This window comes from Sturnus vulgaris, chromosome 21 (genome assembly GCF_052056855.1).
Source record: "Sturnus vulgaris isolate bStuVul1 chromosome 21, bStuVul1.hap1, whole genome shotgun sequence".
Lineage (NCBI taxonomy): Eukaryota > Metazoa > Chordata > Aves > Passeriformes > Sturnidae > Sturnus > Sturnus vulgaris.
This window is the reverse complement of record NC_142263.1, coordinates 10,046,666-10,064,138: the sequence shown is the minus strand read 5'-3', so window position 1 is coordinate 10,064,138 and position 17,473 is coordinate 10,046,666. Positions and strand designations below refer to the sequence as shown.

General features: G+C 51.0%; 1 protein-coding gene across 3 annotated transcripts in view; it reads left to right on the top strand.

The window, feature by feature from the left end:
* The window catches only part of CALN1 (calneuron 1), a 118,521-nt gene extending 103,158 nt beyond the window's left edge, over positions 1-15,363 (top strand). For all 3 annotated transcript variants that reach the window (XM_088176866.1, XM_088176865.1, XM_088176867.1), the window contains 2 exons: positions 1,276-1,429; positions 8,669-15,363. In XM_088176866.1, coding sequence (XP_088032992.1) covers positions 1,276-1,429; positions 8,669-8,796 — 282 coding nt within the window. In that variant the 3' untranslated portion in view covers positions 8,797-15,363. The remainder of the gene's footprint in view (positions 1-1,275; positions 1,430-8,668) is intronic.
* The last annotated feature ends 2,110 nt before the right edge of the window (positions 15,364-17,473 follow it).

The following is a 17,473-nucleotide window of genomic DNA, read 5'->3' as shown; positions in this document are numbered from 1 at the left end:
CCTCGTCAGGGCTGATGTTCAACTTCTGCTGGAAATCTTTTCCAGTTCCTGGCTCAGAGACAATTCTCCAAGGCCAATACAAATCTGGGGTTTGCTGTAGTTTGTGGGTTTGGTTTTTCTGCCTCAGGGAATCAGAATCACAGAAAGGCTTGGGTTTGGAGGGACCTCAAAGCCCATCCAGTGCCACCCCTGCCCTGGCAGGGACACCTCCCACTGTCCCAGGCTGCTCCCAGCCCTGCCCACCTTCACAGGAACAATTCCTGCCCAATATCCCATCCAGCCTCTGGCAGTTGGGAGCCATTCCCCTGGTCCTGTCCTGCCTGGTTTGTCCTGTTCTCTCCAGGCTGGGGAAGGAATGGGAATTTCCTGCTGCACCCCCATTCTCCCAGGGCAGAAGTAGCTGTGAGTTGGCATTGCCCTCCCTCCACTGGGGCATTAAACAGAGGGGTTTGGCCTTGTTGGGTATCCTGAGGGTTGGTGGGGGCTCAGATGGGCTGGAGGAGCCCTGGAAAGCCCTGATTGCTGTGCCTGAACCCTTCTGGGGCTGTAAGGCCTCAGTTCCAGGGGTGGACAGAGGAGGAACTTCTGCAGCACTCAGAAAACCTCATCATGAATTGAAACATTTCCATTCCTTTTTTCCTAAACTCAGAGAGACTCCTCTGCTCCCCTGGCACTGCACAGCAGCCAGAGTGTGTCTGCTCTCTGCTGCACCATTAGCAGGGATTAATTAATACCACAAACTGCACGTGTCCAATGTCCTTCTGGGGCAAAATGTTCACACTCAGCAGGAATTGTGGGTTTAACACTTGGTTGGTGGAAGAACAGCATTTCCTGCTGGATCTACAGCAGAAGTCAGCTCAGAGGGAAGTGTCCCCTTCTTGTTCTTCCCACCCAGGCACAACCGGGGGGTTAGGAAGGTAAAAAAGGGGGCAGAAACAAGGTTGTGGCTCATGGAAGGTGTTAGAGCTACCAGGGGAATCCTTGAGGGTTTCCTCTTTGCTGGGATGGACTGGGTTGCTGCCTGTCCAGCCTGGAAGGCCACCCCTGGCACAGGGCTGGGTTTCTCTGCTGCTCCGCCAGTGCCAGGGGAGCTGGCAGGGGCAGCACCCATTTAGAGCATTCACTGTTAGAGGGAAACCAAGCCCAAAGAGCCAAAACCCACAGCAGGGTGTTGAAATGAGGCTGATAAAACACAAGCTGGGGATTGTGGCATTGCCCTCACAGCTGCTTTGCTCAGAGCCCATGCCCTGGGTGTAACTGGGCTGTCTCCCACAGTTTGACATGCAGAGGATAACGCTGGAGGAGCTGAAGCACATCCTGTACCACGCCTTCCGTGACCACCTCACCATGAAGGACATCGAGAACATCATCATCAACGAGGAGGAGAGCTTGAATGAGAACTCTGGCAACTGCCAGACAGAGTTTGAAGGTGAGACAGAAAGCCCCTGGGTTTCTGATCAATTCTGCCCTTCCTGTGTCTGTGAAACTCGCTCTGATCTGGGATGAGGGTGCGTGGGGCTGGCAGGGAGTTACTTTGGAGTGAGCAGCAAGGACACACAGAGAGCTGCCCTCAGATTTCCTCTATCCCTCAGCAAAGCTGATCCTTTTTCAGGCACAAGGATGAAGCACTGGGGGTTTTCCCCTCTCTCTGGTGGGATGCAGGCAGAGGGATGTGCTGAGATGAGTGTCTAAGCCAGGCTGGACCTCCCTACACAAACACCTTTATTTCCCTCATCCCACCATGGAAAGACTTTCTTGGCACTGGCAGGCCCTACCAAGCTGTGTTGGGCTTCTCCAGCTTTCTGTTCAAATCCCAAAAAGGCTTCCAGGGAACAGCTGGGACGTGTCCTGTCCTGCACTGTAACACCAGCAGTAAGCAGAGGTCTGTGCCCTGCTGCCCTGGGCACCTTTTGCTCTGAGCTGCCAGGACCTGCCTCAGCCAGGACAGCTCCTCTCCACACGTGAGGAGCTCTGCAAAGTCAAGAGCTGAGCAGTGCTTGGAGGCACCCAGAGAAGGGGAAACATTTCCTTCCTTCAGCAGAGCCACAGGGGATCGGGAATTAGGATCAGACACTGGGATCTGCTGTGGGTTCTGCACTTGGACAGAGCTGACACTGGCAGGGACATTCCCCATTTTAAGCCACCTCAGAAGAAGCATTTTCATTTCCTTGGCCAGAGGAGTTCATGCTGCTCCAAAACATTGCTGCTTGGAACAACCAAACAGGTCCTTGTGTCCAGAGTGGGGCTGTCCCTGGATCCCTGGCAGTGTCCCAGGCCAGGCTGGATGGGGCTTGGAGCAGCCTGGGATAGAGGAAGGTGTCCCTGCCCAAAGAACAAGATGGTTTTTAAGTTCCCTTCCAACCCAAATTGTTCTATGATTCCATGAAATCATCTCATGTGCAGAAGAGCCCAGGGAAATGGAACAGAGAAGCTCAGAGTGCCCTGGTAGAGCCACTGCAGAGCATGTGGGGGGAATTGTGACAAATTCAACAGCTCTGAAAGGGCACCAGGCTGAGGCACCAGGCAGAGGATGAAGATACAGCCCAGTCCTTGGCCTGGCTAATGGATGAGATGCAGCAGCTCCATTCTTCCCCTCCCCTCTGTTAAACACTGCAGAGAAGCTGGAGGAGCACAGCTGAATTTTAAAGAACCTGCAGGAGGGAGGCAGCAGCAGCACTCTCTGAATCAGGCCAAGCAACAATTTTAATGTTCCTCCTGGAGGGCAGCAGGATAGGGAGAGATGTTTCTTCCTTGCCTGGAGCTGTTGGTGCCCACTGACCTGCTGATCCCTGGGGACGAGCCAGCTGTCACTGCTGCAGGGTTTTGGGAGCTTGGCTGAACCATCCCAGAAAAAACCCTGGGTCCCACATGCTCAGCATCTCATTTTGGAAGCTCCAGTTTCCAAAAGTGCAGCAGGAACAGCTTTTCTCGTGGGATGTTTTGGCATTGCTGGTGCCAGGCAGAACCTAGAAGCAAAACAGACCCTTTTTAGATATTGGGAACAGAAACAAATCCAGCAGGGAATAAAGATCACCTGAACTGTCAACAACAGGGCAAAGTTTTGCTCCAGATCCCAGTGGAAGGGGACAGTTCTGGTCTGTGACAGCTCTGACAGGAGCATTTCTGCCAGGAAAGAACAGGTTGTGTCCCTGCAGCTCTCCAGGCCTGCCAGGAATGACCCACAGGTGCCCTCAGAGCTCCCAGCCCTCAAACAGCAGGATCCCTACAGGGCTCAATAGCAGGAATTACACATCATGGATTGTGGCACTAAGGGACAGCTGTCAGCTGTCCTGGGGTGTCACCCTGGGGGTCACTCACTTCTAATTAGTGCACTGAAGGAGATGCCTTTTGGGTAGAGTTCCTAGAGTTTAATTTAGGTGCTACCTTGGGATGGGATGAATTGCACCCTAAAAGAATTTCCTTTCTTAGTTCAACTCCTCAAACAGCAATTCAAATATTTCTTTCAGCTCCTATCTATATTTAAGGTATCATCCACCCCATTGAAGGGCCTTTAATTCTGGGGAGGAATGAAGCCAAGATGAGCCCCAGGGCTTCTCACTGAGGTTTGGGGATCTCCTGAGGGAGCAGACACAGCAGAGACTTTCAGGAGTACCTGGGTGAAAGGGGGATCTCCACTCAGTGTCACCTCTGGCTGTGTTCTTGGATCCCAGAGCAGCCCCAAACTTTCTCCTCCTGTGGGCAGAGACATTCCCTTCTCCACACTGCACATTCCCTTCTCCACACTGCACATTCCCCTTCTCCACACTGCACATTCCCTTCTCCACACTGCACATTCCCCTTCTCCACACTGCACATTCCCTTCTCCACACTGCACATTCCCTTCTCACCTGGACATTCCCTTCTCACCTGCACATTCCCCTTCTCCACACTGCACATTCTCTTCTCCACACTGGACATTCCCTTCTCCACACTGCACATTCCCCTTCTCCACACTGGACATTCCCTTCTCCACACTGCACATTCCCCTTCTCCACACTGCACATTCCCTTCTCACCTGGACATTCCCTTCTCCACACTGATCATTCCCTTCTCCTCACCTGGACATTCCCCTTCTCCACACTGTAAATTCCCTTTCTTCACACCTAGACATTCTCCTTTTCCACAGCTGGACATTCCCCTTCCTCACACTGCATATTTCCCTTCTCCAAGCCTGGGTGAGCTGGCTCAGGTGATGAAGAGTATTGTCCAGTTAATATCACTGTCAGTCCAAATCCATGAGATTTCTGTCATACAATTATGCCATTTTGTGATAATAAGATCTTTATGACCATGAAATGTTCTTCAGTATCATTGTGGATGACAGACCTTGCACCTCTCACCACACAATTTACCCCAAATAAAATATTTGTATTGTAGTCAGGGCCAAGTCCAGGGTTTCCTCAGCTCCCTGTGAACACTGAAGTCATTTGCAGGATGTCACATCCAGGGGAAGGACACGGCCAGGGCAGAGGCACAGCTCTGTCCTCAGCTTTATCTCTGTTTTTATCTCCAGGACAGCACAGTGAGTGCTGTGTGATTTCATGGGACACAGGGAAAGGACAAATTGCAGCAACACTGTGCTCCCAAAGATTTACAGTCCAGCAGCCTTTTCCTGGCAGTTCCCTTGATCCAACACTCAGCACACAGAGCTGGTGGCACAGCAGTCAGTGCTTACAGGACTGGTGCTGCCTGCCAGGAGGGTTTCACCCTCAGCCATGACCCCAAATCCATGGGATGCAGCTCCCCCCTGGCCCCCCTGTCCTGCCCAGCTCAGCTTGGCAATGACAAACCGACCTGTTAAACCAAAAATAACTCCAGGCAGCCAGAGCAAGCCACCATCACTCACCTGTGGCAGGGCTGGGACAGGGCCACTATAAATACACTGCTGCTGTCCTTGTGAGGAACTGTTTTCCTGCAGGCTCCCAGTGCTGGGAGCACATCCCAAACCCACCATGGGCATGGTGACCTGGAAACAGCCTGGCCCCATTAACCCCAGTTCCTGCTGGAGGAGTTCTGGGGACAACTTTACTGGAACTTTCTAGTTAATGAAAAAGGGGGGAAAAAAAGATTGTCTTTGGTCTTCTGGGAATAAGTAAATTTATTATGAGATATTTGAATGGGCTTGTGCAGTTTTCATGGGATATTTTAAGAGGATTATGGAAACATGTGGGAATCCTCCTTTTTCTCCATCATGTTATTCTTCCTTGGATGCATCACTGCCAGTGAGACAAAACCTCAGCATTCTCTGGGGTTTTCTATGGGCCTGTTATACATTTGCAGATAAGTGAGGGACATATGTGTGGTCATATGTCCACGTGCTGTCACATCAGTAACAGGTTATTCCTGCCTGACCCAATGGATAAACCCAGTGGTCAGTGCCAGTGGGGGAGTTCTCCTCACCAGCCTGTCCTGGGAGTGTTGAGAAGATGAAGAATGGCCCAGCCTTGATTTGGGTTTGTCTGGTGAGTCTGATGGATGTTGGAAACCTCTGGGTTGTTCTTTCCCCTAGGAAGGGTTGAGGAGTTCTCCAGAGGAGCCTCAGGCTCTGCCCATGTCCAATGAACCAGCTCCACATCCAGCCCCTGGCATGTCCCAGGGGTGACAAGAGCTCCCACTGGCACCCAAATGTTGGCATCCAGCCCTGGGACAATGCCAGCTATGGGAGCCAGCAGGAAAAGCAGATTCTGTGCTCAAAGATTATGGATTTAGAGAAAGGAGAGAACTGAGGGCAAACCCTGCCCAGTAAGCAGGAGTGCTTAAATGGAACTTCATATTCAAGAGGGCAGCACAGAGGGAAGAATTCCAGGAATCAGGACATCAGGAATTGCAGCTCCTCTGTCTCGCTGTGGATTTCAAGGGAGCAGGGCAATGGTGATACCCATGTCCTTGCTGGAGTCATTCCCACCAAACAGCAAGAGGGTCTGGCTGGGCCTGCAGCCCCTCCACACATTCCCCTTTCCCCTGGGGTTATTTGTAGGTAACTTGGATGTTTGATGTCCCTTCAGTGGGTAAAGAGCAGTAAATGGGACTTCCCTGCACCCTGCTGCCTTCAGGCTCTATTTTATAGCAGAGCCCTCAAGAAGTTGTTCAATTCAGGAACATTTCTGCAAAATCACCGAGCACGTTTTACTCTATTCCTCTGAAGAGGTGAGTTTGTTATCCCAATAAACCTTTGCCCAGCCTTGGGCTGCTGTTTCCATCACCAGCCCTACCCTGACAGCAATGCTAGTGATTTTTCTGCTGCCTGTGAGTGCTTTCAAAGTACAGAAATAACAGAAAAATACATAAAAAATAACTACAGTTGGGCAGGAATGAGCTTTTCAAAGCACCAGGGCACCATGCACAAAGCCAGGGAGCCACAGCATTGATCCTGTGTGGTTTATAAAAGCCAGAGAAATAATCCAGGAGCAGAACAGTGCAAGCAGAGAGTGAGGAATTTGGGAGAGCTGCTGGCAGGGGGGATTTCATTCCCTGCCCAGAACACAACAAGACCTCACTCACATTCCGTGCTCGGGGCAGGATGGCTCCAACCCTCCCCCCCCCCCATGCAAGGAGGGTTCTGTGCCTCTGGCACTGAGCTGGGACCACTGGGCACTGCTGAGCACCAGCCAGAGGAGGTGATGGGAGAGAAAACTGGGATTCAAAATTCAGATACAGGGCTTTCTGATGAGGTTCAAGACTGGATCAGAACAAGGGGTTTTCCAACATACTCTAAAAATATTCTCCTTTCCAGCTTTCCAAACATGGGCACCTGGAGCCTGTCCTTGGCTCATTTTAGGTTTGTTTTGGGATTGTTGTGAACCATCTGAAAGTCTCCTGTCATCATAAGACCACCCATGAGGAAAAGGTGACAGGGACATCCCTTCCCAGGGCAAACCAAGCCTAAAGAGCAAAGCAAGGCCCGGAGGAGCTGGGCGGAGCTGCCCATCCTGTGTGGGATGATTTCCTGGCTCTCCCTGACTGACCTGGACAGGCCAATTGGGTGAGGGTCAGCAAGGCCAAGTGCCAGATCCTGCCCTTGTTCCATGGCACAGCAGCCCATGGAACGCTCCAGGCTGGGACAGAGGAGCTGGCAAAGCCCTGGGGGTGCTGGTGCCAGTGGCTGGACATGAGCCCAGCAGTGCTCAGGTGGCCAAAAAGGCCAATGGCCCCTGGGCTGTGCCAGGTAGGGACTGTCCCCTGTGCTGGCACTGCTGAGGTCACAGCTCCAGTCCTGGGGTCAGTCCCAGGCCCCTCAGGACAGGACAGACCCTGAGGGGCTGGAGCGTGTCCAGGGAAGGGAACAGAGCTGGGAAGGGTCTGGAGCCCCAGGAGAGGCTGAGGGAGCTGGGAAGGGGCTCAGCCTGGAGAAAAGGAGGCTCAGGGGGGCCCTTGTGGCTCTGCACAACTCCCTGACAGGAGGGGACAGCCGGGGGGGTCGGGCTGTGCTCCAGGGAACAGGGACAGGAGGAGAGGGAACGGCCTCAGGCTGGGCCAGGGGAGGCTTAGATTAAAAAATAGGCAAAGTTTCTTCACTGAAAGGGTTGTCCACAATGATGGAATCCCCATCCCTGGAAATGTCCTAAAATTGTGGCTGTGGCACTGAGGACATGGTTTGGTGGTGACCATGGTGGTGGTGCTGGGGTGATAATTGGGCTGTTCCAGCCATAACCACCCCAGGATTGCCTGGGGAAACCTTCAAGGCTTTTGCTAACAAATCTCCACAGTGCCCCAACACCTCAGGGGGTTCTGACATTCAGATGTGGGGAGGCCAAGGCAGAGACATGAACTGGCTTTATTAAGTCACAGCACGAATTCTCACTGATGAGCTTAGCAAAAAGTGAAATTAAATAGAACAAGTGCTAAAAATCCCAACACTATCTGCTTTTTAATTGCTGCTCTCACCTCTTTTGACAATTATTCTGCAAGCATTCACTTGGAAAGGTTCTTAATAAATCTGATTTGGCTTAAGCACAGAAAACCTAAAACAGTTTGGAAAAGTGACTCATGTACCATGGATACTCCTGGGAATTGTCACAGTGGGGGCCTGAGTGTCATCAGGGAGCACTTCTTGATTTTCTATTCATTCCCAGTTGACCTGGGTGAGTTGGAGGGATTCACACAAGGTTGATAATTGCTGTTAAAGAACTTTAGAGACAACTTAGTTCAAACTGAAAGAGGGGACATTTAGGTCAGAGAGTGGGAAGAAAATGTTCCCTGTGAGGGTGGGCAGGCCCTGGCACAGGGTGCCCAGAGCAGCTGTGGCTGCCCCTGGATCCCTGGCAGTGCCCAAGGCCAGGTTGGACATTGGGGCTGGGAGCAGCCTGGGACAGTGGAAGGTGTCCCTGCCCATGGGACAAAGAAGAGCTTTGAGGTCACTTCCAACCCAACCCAACCCAACCCAACCCAACCCAACCCAACCATTCTATGATTCCAACTTCACAAAGAGCTTAAAAGAAATACACAGCTAACCCCAAATATCGTTGTGAGCATTTAAAGGGATTAAATGCCATGATGAGGGAGAGGAGTTGCTGAAGGGCTGGGAAGGACTGGGACGGGCTGGTTTGGAAGTCCTGGAAGGGTGGATGGGTTGTTTGGGAATGTCCCAGCAGGGACAGGAGGGTTCCTGGGCTGCTCCAGGAGGGAACAGAAGCCCTGCTGAGTGTGACCACCCCTCTTGTCCCCGCAGTGCACGCCCAGAAGCAGAACCGCCAGACGTGCGTGCGCAAGAGCCTCATCTGCGCCTTCGCCATGGCCTTCATCATCAGCGTGATGCTGATCGCGGCCAACCAGATCCTGCGCAGCGGCATGGAGTAGAGCTGGCACGGCTCACACGGTCCTGGCAGCGCCATGGCGGCCATGCATGCGCACCCGGGAGAGCTCCCGCCCCGATCCCACGGCACCGACACGCGGCCACGGCCGGCGCCTGCAGCAGCAGCCTGCGCCGCAGCGTGTCCTGTGAACCAACCACATCCTTTTGGCAGGGACATCAAAGGGCTGTTCTAATGCTTTAAAGGTTTTGTTTCCTAATGCAATAATCCCATAGCCAGGAGTCCCGAATTATTGCTTCGAAACAGCAATGGCAACGCGGAGGAGGCTGGGATCCCGCGGTTCCAGGGAGGCCCAGCCTCGTGACTTGTCCTGATCCCAGGGCCCCTGACTGTCCCACGGGGCTCCTGCCGGGCCCACGTTCCCAGGAAGTTGATCGTAGCATTGCCACAAGCAAGTCCTGTTCCTTTTGTTCCACGTGTTCCAGCTTCACTTTCCTTTTCCCTTATGACCATGCCATGGAGTTTACGGCATTAGAGGGGAGCTAGAGCATCCTTGTACAGTATTTTCTGAGGAAAAAAGGGGAGAATTTGCCAGCACCATACAAAATGTCTATTTTTTGCTTCATCAACTCCACCTTTGACACGAGACTGTGGGGTAGCAGGAGTCTGTTGGCCATTTTTTTCTGACTGTGACTCAGGGCTTGAGGAGCACCCCTTGTTTTCCCACCTGGGCATTGCTGAACTTGTGCAAAGTCTTCCAAGGGACTCTGCCACCACCAGCGCCAGCTAAACCTCCCTCTCCTCGAGCCTCTCTGCACATTCAACATTTCCTCTCCAGCAGTTTGACCCTTCTTCCTTATTGGTCTTCAAGAATTTTTTCCCAGGTGAAAATCCTGAGGGAAGCTCTTCCCGAGCTTTCCTCCCCTCTCCTTGCCTGCACAATTTTAATTTATTCCATTTCACGTGGCTTGGTTATGATCTGCACTGAAACCTGCATGGCAGACATCATCCTGTGGGGGAGGTTTTATTTTCACCTGAATGGTAAAGTGTGGATTTGACCAGCCAACTTCTGCATTCCCTCCCAGGATCCATCCCACCACGCCCATCCCATGGGCAGGCTCCAAAGGGGGCCATAGGAAAAGCTGAGCGCAGCAGGAGAAGAAGGAACCGACCCTGAGGCCACCCCCGTGTGCTTGAAAGTGTGTCAGACTTCCAGATCCAGGGAGCATTGGTGGCTTTCCTGGAGCACATTTTAAGAAGCAGCAAGGAGAAGATGGAATGATGCAGAGCAGGGACACCACACGGGAAGTGCAAGGAGCCAGGATTACTTGGGAAGGTGTTTTTCCTTTGAAACTTGACACAAATCCGTGCATTTCCCTTCGATGAACTGTGCCCCTGGGTGCCACACCAGGACACAGGTGATGTCCTGCCCTCCTAGGAGAGATTTCCCAGCTGGTGATCCTGCAGTGCTCCAGGGGAGTTCCATGGAGGCACTGGGGTGTTGAAGTGGGGTGGCTGTGCTGGGAGAGCTCCAGGCACACCCAGGACACTCAGGAACCCTGAGGTGTTGCTCCTGGAAGTGGAGGTGACTGTTCCCTGTGCCACACGAGGGGCAGGGTGGCTCCCCTGGGGTTGCACAGCCCCAGCCTCCCCCATCCCACCCTGCAGCCACTGACTTACACTGGATCCATCCCCAGCACTCACGCCAGCTCTTGCTTTTCTACTTGTCTGAGTGACAACATTTACCTGTATTTTTAGCAGTCTAATTTAAAAATCTGCTGCTCATTGTCCTGTCTCCCACCACCCCTTTAAACTCAAGTCACTTTTAGGTGTCTCAGTCTCCCACCTCCACCTTTTCCTGCCATTTTCCTGGTGTCCCCTCCATCCCAAAGACAACACCTTTTCCACAGCAGCCAAACTGTTTTTTTCTGCCTTTCCCAAACACAAACCTCCTGCATTTCTGTTCTGCTGTGACCAATAGAGGTGAACTGCAGAATATTCCATTAAAATATGATTCTGTCTCTCAGAAGATGGAGAGATTTCCATTTGCTACATTTTGCTATTAGGGCAGCAGCAGAATATCTGTGAGGTATTCTGGTGTGGGATATTCAGTGCTGGGGAGCCCAGACATGTTTTCTGTGCTGGACATTGCAGATAACAAGCTTGGGAGATCATTTTAAGGAAACTCGTCCCCACTTTTAGGTCTCAGGGGTCTGTGGAAAGGTGGCAGCTCTGGGAAAAAAGTCTAAATGTTCCTTGCCACGGAGGAATACTCATTTTGTGCCTGGGATTGTGCTGGAGTGAGTGTGGGCAGATGGAGGTGGAGGGGAGGGATGAGGGGAGCACGGGGCAGAGCAGTGCCTCCACTGAGCCCAAACCCACAACCCCAAACCCACAACCCCAAACCAGGCATTTCCCCACTTTTCTTCACCCATGTGCCACAACCCCCCAGCAGACTTCAGGCCCAGAAGCACCTCATGGACAACGATTGTCTGCATTCCTTGAAGCTTTCTGGAAGGCTCCAGAGTTCCCTCCTGCATGCTCCATAAACCCTTGTAAATAGAGCCATTGTCCAGCCCAGCCCTTCCCCTCGCAGCTCCATTTGTGAAACCAAACCTATAATGAATATATTGGTAAAAGCCATAGCCTGGTGTCAGTAGAGTTCATTGCACAACTCCCCACTGATTTTACTGGGTACAGGATTTTGGGGGCTTTGGGGTGTCATTTTTCTGTAAGGAACCTCACTTTTCCATTACGAATCAGGGTCACATCTTGCCAGAGGTCTCCTTCCCCTTCCTAGAGCAGCCTTCCTCCATCTCCAGGCGTTGTGAAGAGATCCTTTCTTTAGTCAGTGACTCCTGGCAATGCAGGATGGATCAGGCCAAGCTATTCCATCCTTTCTTTCCCCACAACCTTCCCATCCAGCAGCGCTGGATGTCTCCTACCTCCTTCCCTGGCTCCATTTATGTAACATCCATTTATCTCCTTTTTTTTTTCTTCTACACAAGAGGGGAAAAATAGGGCTTTTTGCTGCTTTTACAGACAGGAGGTAAAAATAGAGCAGTAAAATTCTGATTGGAACCTGATGGCGAAAGCTGAGGGGGGAGAAAGCAGAAGAATCAAAGACATAAAAATAAAAACCCCACATCCCATACTTTAAGAAAAAAAAACCTATTTAAGTGCTAATTAACATACTTTAAAAAAATACCCAGACTGCAGCAGAGCTGTCAGAAAAAGCTCCAAACTTCTGCTCTTGCCAGTTCCAGGAGGATTGAAGTGTCTTTTCAGCCCTGCAGTTCTGGAGGAACAGGAGATTGCCATGGCAACCCTGGCTGTTCGTGACATGGGTGCCACCATGGCAGAGCACACACGATCCCAGACCTCCAGGGATGGGCAAACAGCTCCCAGCAGTGGGACAGGGGCTTTTCACGGATTAAGAAATTATTAGGAATTCGTGAGCAACTCTGTTGGTTTGGCCACAAAAAACTGTGTGCAATTAATGGGATTGACGTGCAGGGAAGGCTTTGAGAGCAATGTGATGATTTCAGCCTGACAGAGGCTTTGGTTTAATTCAGGAGAGAGTGAAATCCACTCAGCCTGAGCACTGCCTGTCCTGGGCTTGCTGAGGACACTTTGGGGAAGTTCTGCATGTGGGGATCGAGCTCTGGTGGGAAGCATTTGGGTTCCTGCTCCTGCACCCCTGATCACCACTGACCTTGGCTTCAACCACTGGCTCTAGCAGCAATCCTAATTCCTGCTCTGGAGAAGCCAGCAGAAGGAACAGCAGCCTCACCAATGCTGAAATAATTTGGAGGCCGTGGGGAAGTGAATTCCAGCAAGAGCTGCTGAAGGAGCACTGCTCACCTGTCAGAGCCAAAGCCATTCCTTCAGGACAGTGTCCAGGCAGGACAGGTGCCGTGGCTTTGTCCTGTGCACGGCCAGGAGCTGGACTTGAGGTCCTTGTGGGTCCCTTCCAACTCAGGATATTCCATGATGGAAATGCTGGTGGCCCTGGAGAGCCAGATCCTTCTCACAGCCAGTGACATGCAGGAGGTGTGTCACCTCCAGTGCCACCCACAGGAGCCTGGCCCCTCCATGAGTGCAAGGAGGAATTCCTGATCAGAAGCAATGTCAACAGAATTGAAAGATTTAAATTAGGAAGGCTTGACTGTGTTAGGACTGTGGTCCTCATGCTGTGGGGGGTGATAGGGAATTAAAGAGAGTTCACAGAATAATTCTGCTTCCTGCTTGTTGGGCACCCCCATATCCCCCAGTCCCTGTCAGCACCTGGGACAGTGATCACAGACCCCAGGTCCAGGGTGAGCAGGAGGGTGGGAGGGAGGAGGTCCCCACCTCCTGTCCCTGCTCCCTGGTGAGCCAGAGCTGAATATCTGGATGTAATCCAGTTCATTTGAGAGATTCCATCCCGGTTATCCAGAGGTTTCACCTGTTGGACCCGTGCACTGGCAGGACTGGATGTTGGCTGCTTTAATTCCAGCAGCTTGGATACCCTTCTTTTTAAGCTGGGCCAAGTAAAGAGGGGTTTAAAATCCAGAACTAGGGTAGGAAGCAAGCAAAGCAAGGCAAGGTAGAAAACATTGCCAAGGCTGCCACTCCGGATGGCTGAAATCTGTTTGGATGAGCCGAGCACCCACGGGTTCTTTCCTCCATTGAAGCACAGGAATATTTTGTCCCCAAAACCCCACTCTGCTTCCTCCTGCCTGTCACAGAAGAGCAGAACATCTCCTGGGCCACCCCTGGCACTGGGAGGGGCTCCATCCCGGGCGATGGCCCCGGGACAAGGGGGACTCTGAGTTTTCCCATGGAAAACTTGTCCCCTGCACGTGCTGGGAGCTGCCAGGGCTGTCACCAGGCCGAGGTGACAGGAGAGCACAGCCCCCGCCAGCCCCGGAGCAGCGAGGGGAGAAGCAGTGGGAGGAATTACATTAAAATCTCTAAGAATGAAGTCCCTTATTTTACCCACCCCTGTAATCCATGATTTAGTTCCTGCTTTATGGATGAGCGTTTGAAAGAAGAAAAACCAACCCTTCTAAAATGAGAATCTGATGAAGTGTCTTTTTTTCTTGGCTCTGAATCACGCTTCCATTCCACTGATGAAGATGTACAGAACTTGCTGGGTTTCAATCTATTATTTTACCCTCCTGTGCTCTGACAGTGCAATTACATTTCCCTGGCATCACTTAGAACCTGTTCCTTTCCCAGGAATATAATGCAGAAAAAGAAAAGTTTCACAGCATTTCCATCTCTTTATGTTGTTGGCTGTTATCAGGACAGGGTCTACATTTCTCCAGTTCAAGGAGAACATTTTAGGCAGTTCTAGGAAGTGCAAAAGCTTCACCAAGAGCAAGGTGGGCAGAAAATCTAACAGCATTTTAATTGGGAGTGTGCTCCACTTATACCTTTCCAGGGGCAAAAGTCTGGAAAACTGCTGTACTTTGGCATCTTCACTATGAAATAATTGCAGCCCCAGAAGAGGGAAGAAGGAGAAAAAAAGAAATCCTCTGGATCTAGAGCTCAGTACTTGACAGTTTGATGATGGAAGTATCACTGGGTTGTTTGTTTTTTTTTTCATTTTCTGTCAAGACAGACCAAAATACTTCGTAGCCTTGAAAACCATTGCTAAATGAAATTGCCATTTTCCACCCAATTATTTCCCCAGCTGTTCCTGGCCTGTCTTTGCCAGCATCCCCAACCAGCAGCTGGATTTGTCCTGCTTTAGGTGAGATCCATGTTCCAGCTCTCCTTTCCCAGCTGGTCCTGTGTCTCCATCAGCCAACCAGGCGACCTTGGGAAGCTCTGAGGTGGCCCCAGGAGCCCCTGTCTGGTGCCACCAGCACTTGGGCACGTCCTGTCCCTCCTGGGGGCAATTCCAAAGGGTGCAGGTGATGTTGCTGACATCCATCCCCAAATTCCTGCCTCTGTTCCCACCACAGCAACCCAAGGATGGAGTCACATCCCTGAGCAGCCAAAGCTCTCGCAGCTCCTGTTCCCTCACATCTGTCTGGGCTGGGGAGGGAGGCAGAGCAGGTTACTCGTGGGCCCCAGGGTCAATCAGAAATAACTCATTAGAGGGAATTGGCTTCAAGTGGAATGAGCCCAGGACCAGCCTGGTGCCATTTAATCCATAGCAGGATCTAAGGATTCAATGCCTCCTGACTCATCTCCAGGAAGTTCTCCACTAATCCCTGTGTCTCCCTTTTGTCACCATCTCATGTTTTCCAGCCATTTACTGTTCATTTGTAAATTCACCCGGTTTTTTTGGCTCGTTAACGAAAGACATGGCTTTTTAATTAAACACAAAAATTCACAAAGTCAGCAGCATAATAGTGAAAAAAAAAAATCAAACAAAAAAACCTTTGTACAAAGTACTGTAAATATTCATATAAATTAACTGGGCATGCAACTGAAATAAATCCTATGTTATTGCAAGTTACTGAGTGTATAAAGGAGTGTATAAAGGAAAACTGAATGTCATATGTATCAGCTGTTCCCTCTAACCAAACTCTACTGTAAATATATAATCTGTATAAAAATATTTTAATTTTACCATTATTTATGCAATAGAAATAAAGGTTTTTTTTCTTTTGATGAAGCTTTTTTTCCTCTTTTGAAGCACTGATATTCATTCTTGCCTGAGTACAAGAGCAAAAGTAAGATTTGCATAAAATATTAGGACAGAGACCCTTTATTCCTTCTGAGAGATACATGAACGTTTGGGGGGGTAATTTTGCTTTGAAAATAGATTTACATATTTAAAAGCCTGTTACTACAGAAGGAGCTCCTGGCTGGAGAAATGGGATCAGCAATTCCAGATGCACAGGAAGCCAAAGGGAGGGATTGAACTTCTCCTCTGGAAGGCAAAGCCACAACTGGTCAGATCTCAGAGAGAAAGGTCAGCACTTGTTCTAAAAATCCTTTTTTATCCTCCCAGACAGGCAGAGGCTGATCCCGGAGCTGGGGTGGGCTTGGGGCACTGTTACTGCTGAGAGGAGGATGTTGAGCACAGCTTTAATCCTGACTCTGCTGCTGCCCAGCCCGAGAGCTGCTCTGTGAGGATTAACTGCACTCAGGGACCCTGGGGAGTCCTTTGTCCCTTAAAAGATCCAGAGCTCTTCATTTCCCTGGAGCCCTTCCTCCGCAGGAGCCAGCCCAGCACGTCCTGCTGGAGAAGGTGACAGTGAGGTTAACGACTGACACCACAATTCCTGGCACTGGTGCCTAAATCCAGTTTGAAAAAGGAAAAGCTGATGCTGGCAAATCTGCTCCCCCCAGGTGGGGCCAAGCCACAGTGGCAGGACAGGCTGGATGGGGCTTGGGGCAGCCTGGGATAGGGGAAGGTGTCCCTGCCCATGGACTGGGATGGGATTTAAGGTCATTTCCAGCCCCAGCCATTCTGGGATCCTGTGACAGGTTGGGTCTGAGCAATTCCATGCAATCCCTGCAATCCAGGCAGGGGTTGCCACTGGACAGCAAGCCCTGCAGGAAATCCATGTTTAGCAAATCTGTAAAGTATGAAAAAAGGCACAGCACACTCTCATTGACCTCTCATGTCATTGGAGAGTGTTCCAAGGAACGGCTCAGGAATGAGCCTGGATTTATTATGGGAATGAATCAAATGTACTCCAGAAGTTCCTGTCTATTTACCATAGAAAGAACAAGCAATTGAAGGAATTCCCAGCTGGAAGGAGGAACCTGCACCCCACACTGAAAGCTGTTCTCATGCAGGTCAGTGTGTTCAGTGCCCTCAGGGAAAAGCCAGGCTTGTACCTTGAGTTTCAGCCACCAGAGCTGTCCAGAAATTGAAATTTGCTGCTCCTACAGATTCTCTGCCCACCAGCCCTTGGAGAGGTGAGCACAGCTCAGTGTGACACCACTGGGAAATCAACCTTGACTGCATGAGAAAAGCAGCTTTAAAAAAGAAAAAACACCCCACAACTGACCTGAGAGCAAACTGCTTTATCTCTGCATAACCATCCCACAAACACAGCCATTGTCCCAGCTCCACCAAAGCCTGTTTATCTCCCTTGTCATTTTAATATTCTGCATTGATGGAGACTTGAATGGTTAATTTAATACTTCCCGTTAATGGAGACTTGAAAAGTTAATTTAATGGTGAAACACAGGTGAAAACACCACCCAAAAGCCCCATCCTTCAGCTGTGCCTCCTCAGGGTTTTTGGGGGCTGCTGTTGCTGGGGGACCAGGCACTGGCACTAGGCAGGAGCAATGGTGCAGGTCTAATCCAGCTCCCAGGGAATCAGTGGAAACATTCCCAGACTTTGTGGGATTTGGATTAGGTCATCACACAGCACAGCACTTCACACCCTGGCTCCTTGCTTTGTTTTAATGGAGTCTGGCCAAGGCCTGGAATTAACTGAAATAAAAGTCCTGAAGGAAAGAAATAATCCTTTCCTTACCCTGAGTGAAATTCAGGCACGGCCCCTCTGGCCATGGCTGGGCTCCCCAAGCTCAGACCTGCAGCAGGGTCTTGGTTTGACCCCACACTTTCCCCAGGCAGGTCCAAGCTGACCCAGAGACCCCCCCAGCCCTGGGCTGATCCCAGGGTGGGCACAGGGGAGGGATTGGGATTCTGTCCCTGTGCTCAGGTGAGACCCCACCTGCAGAGCTGCCCCAGCCCTGGCCCAGCACAGGCAGGACCTGGAGCTGCTGGAGAGATGCAGAGGAGGCTCCAGGATGAGCAGA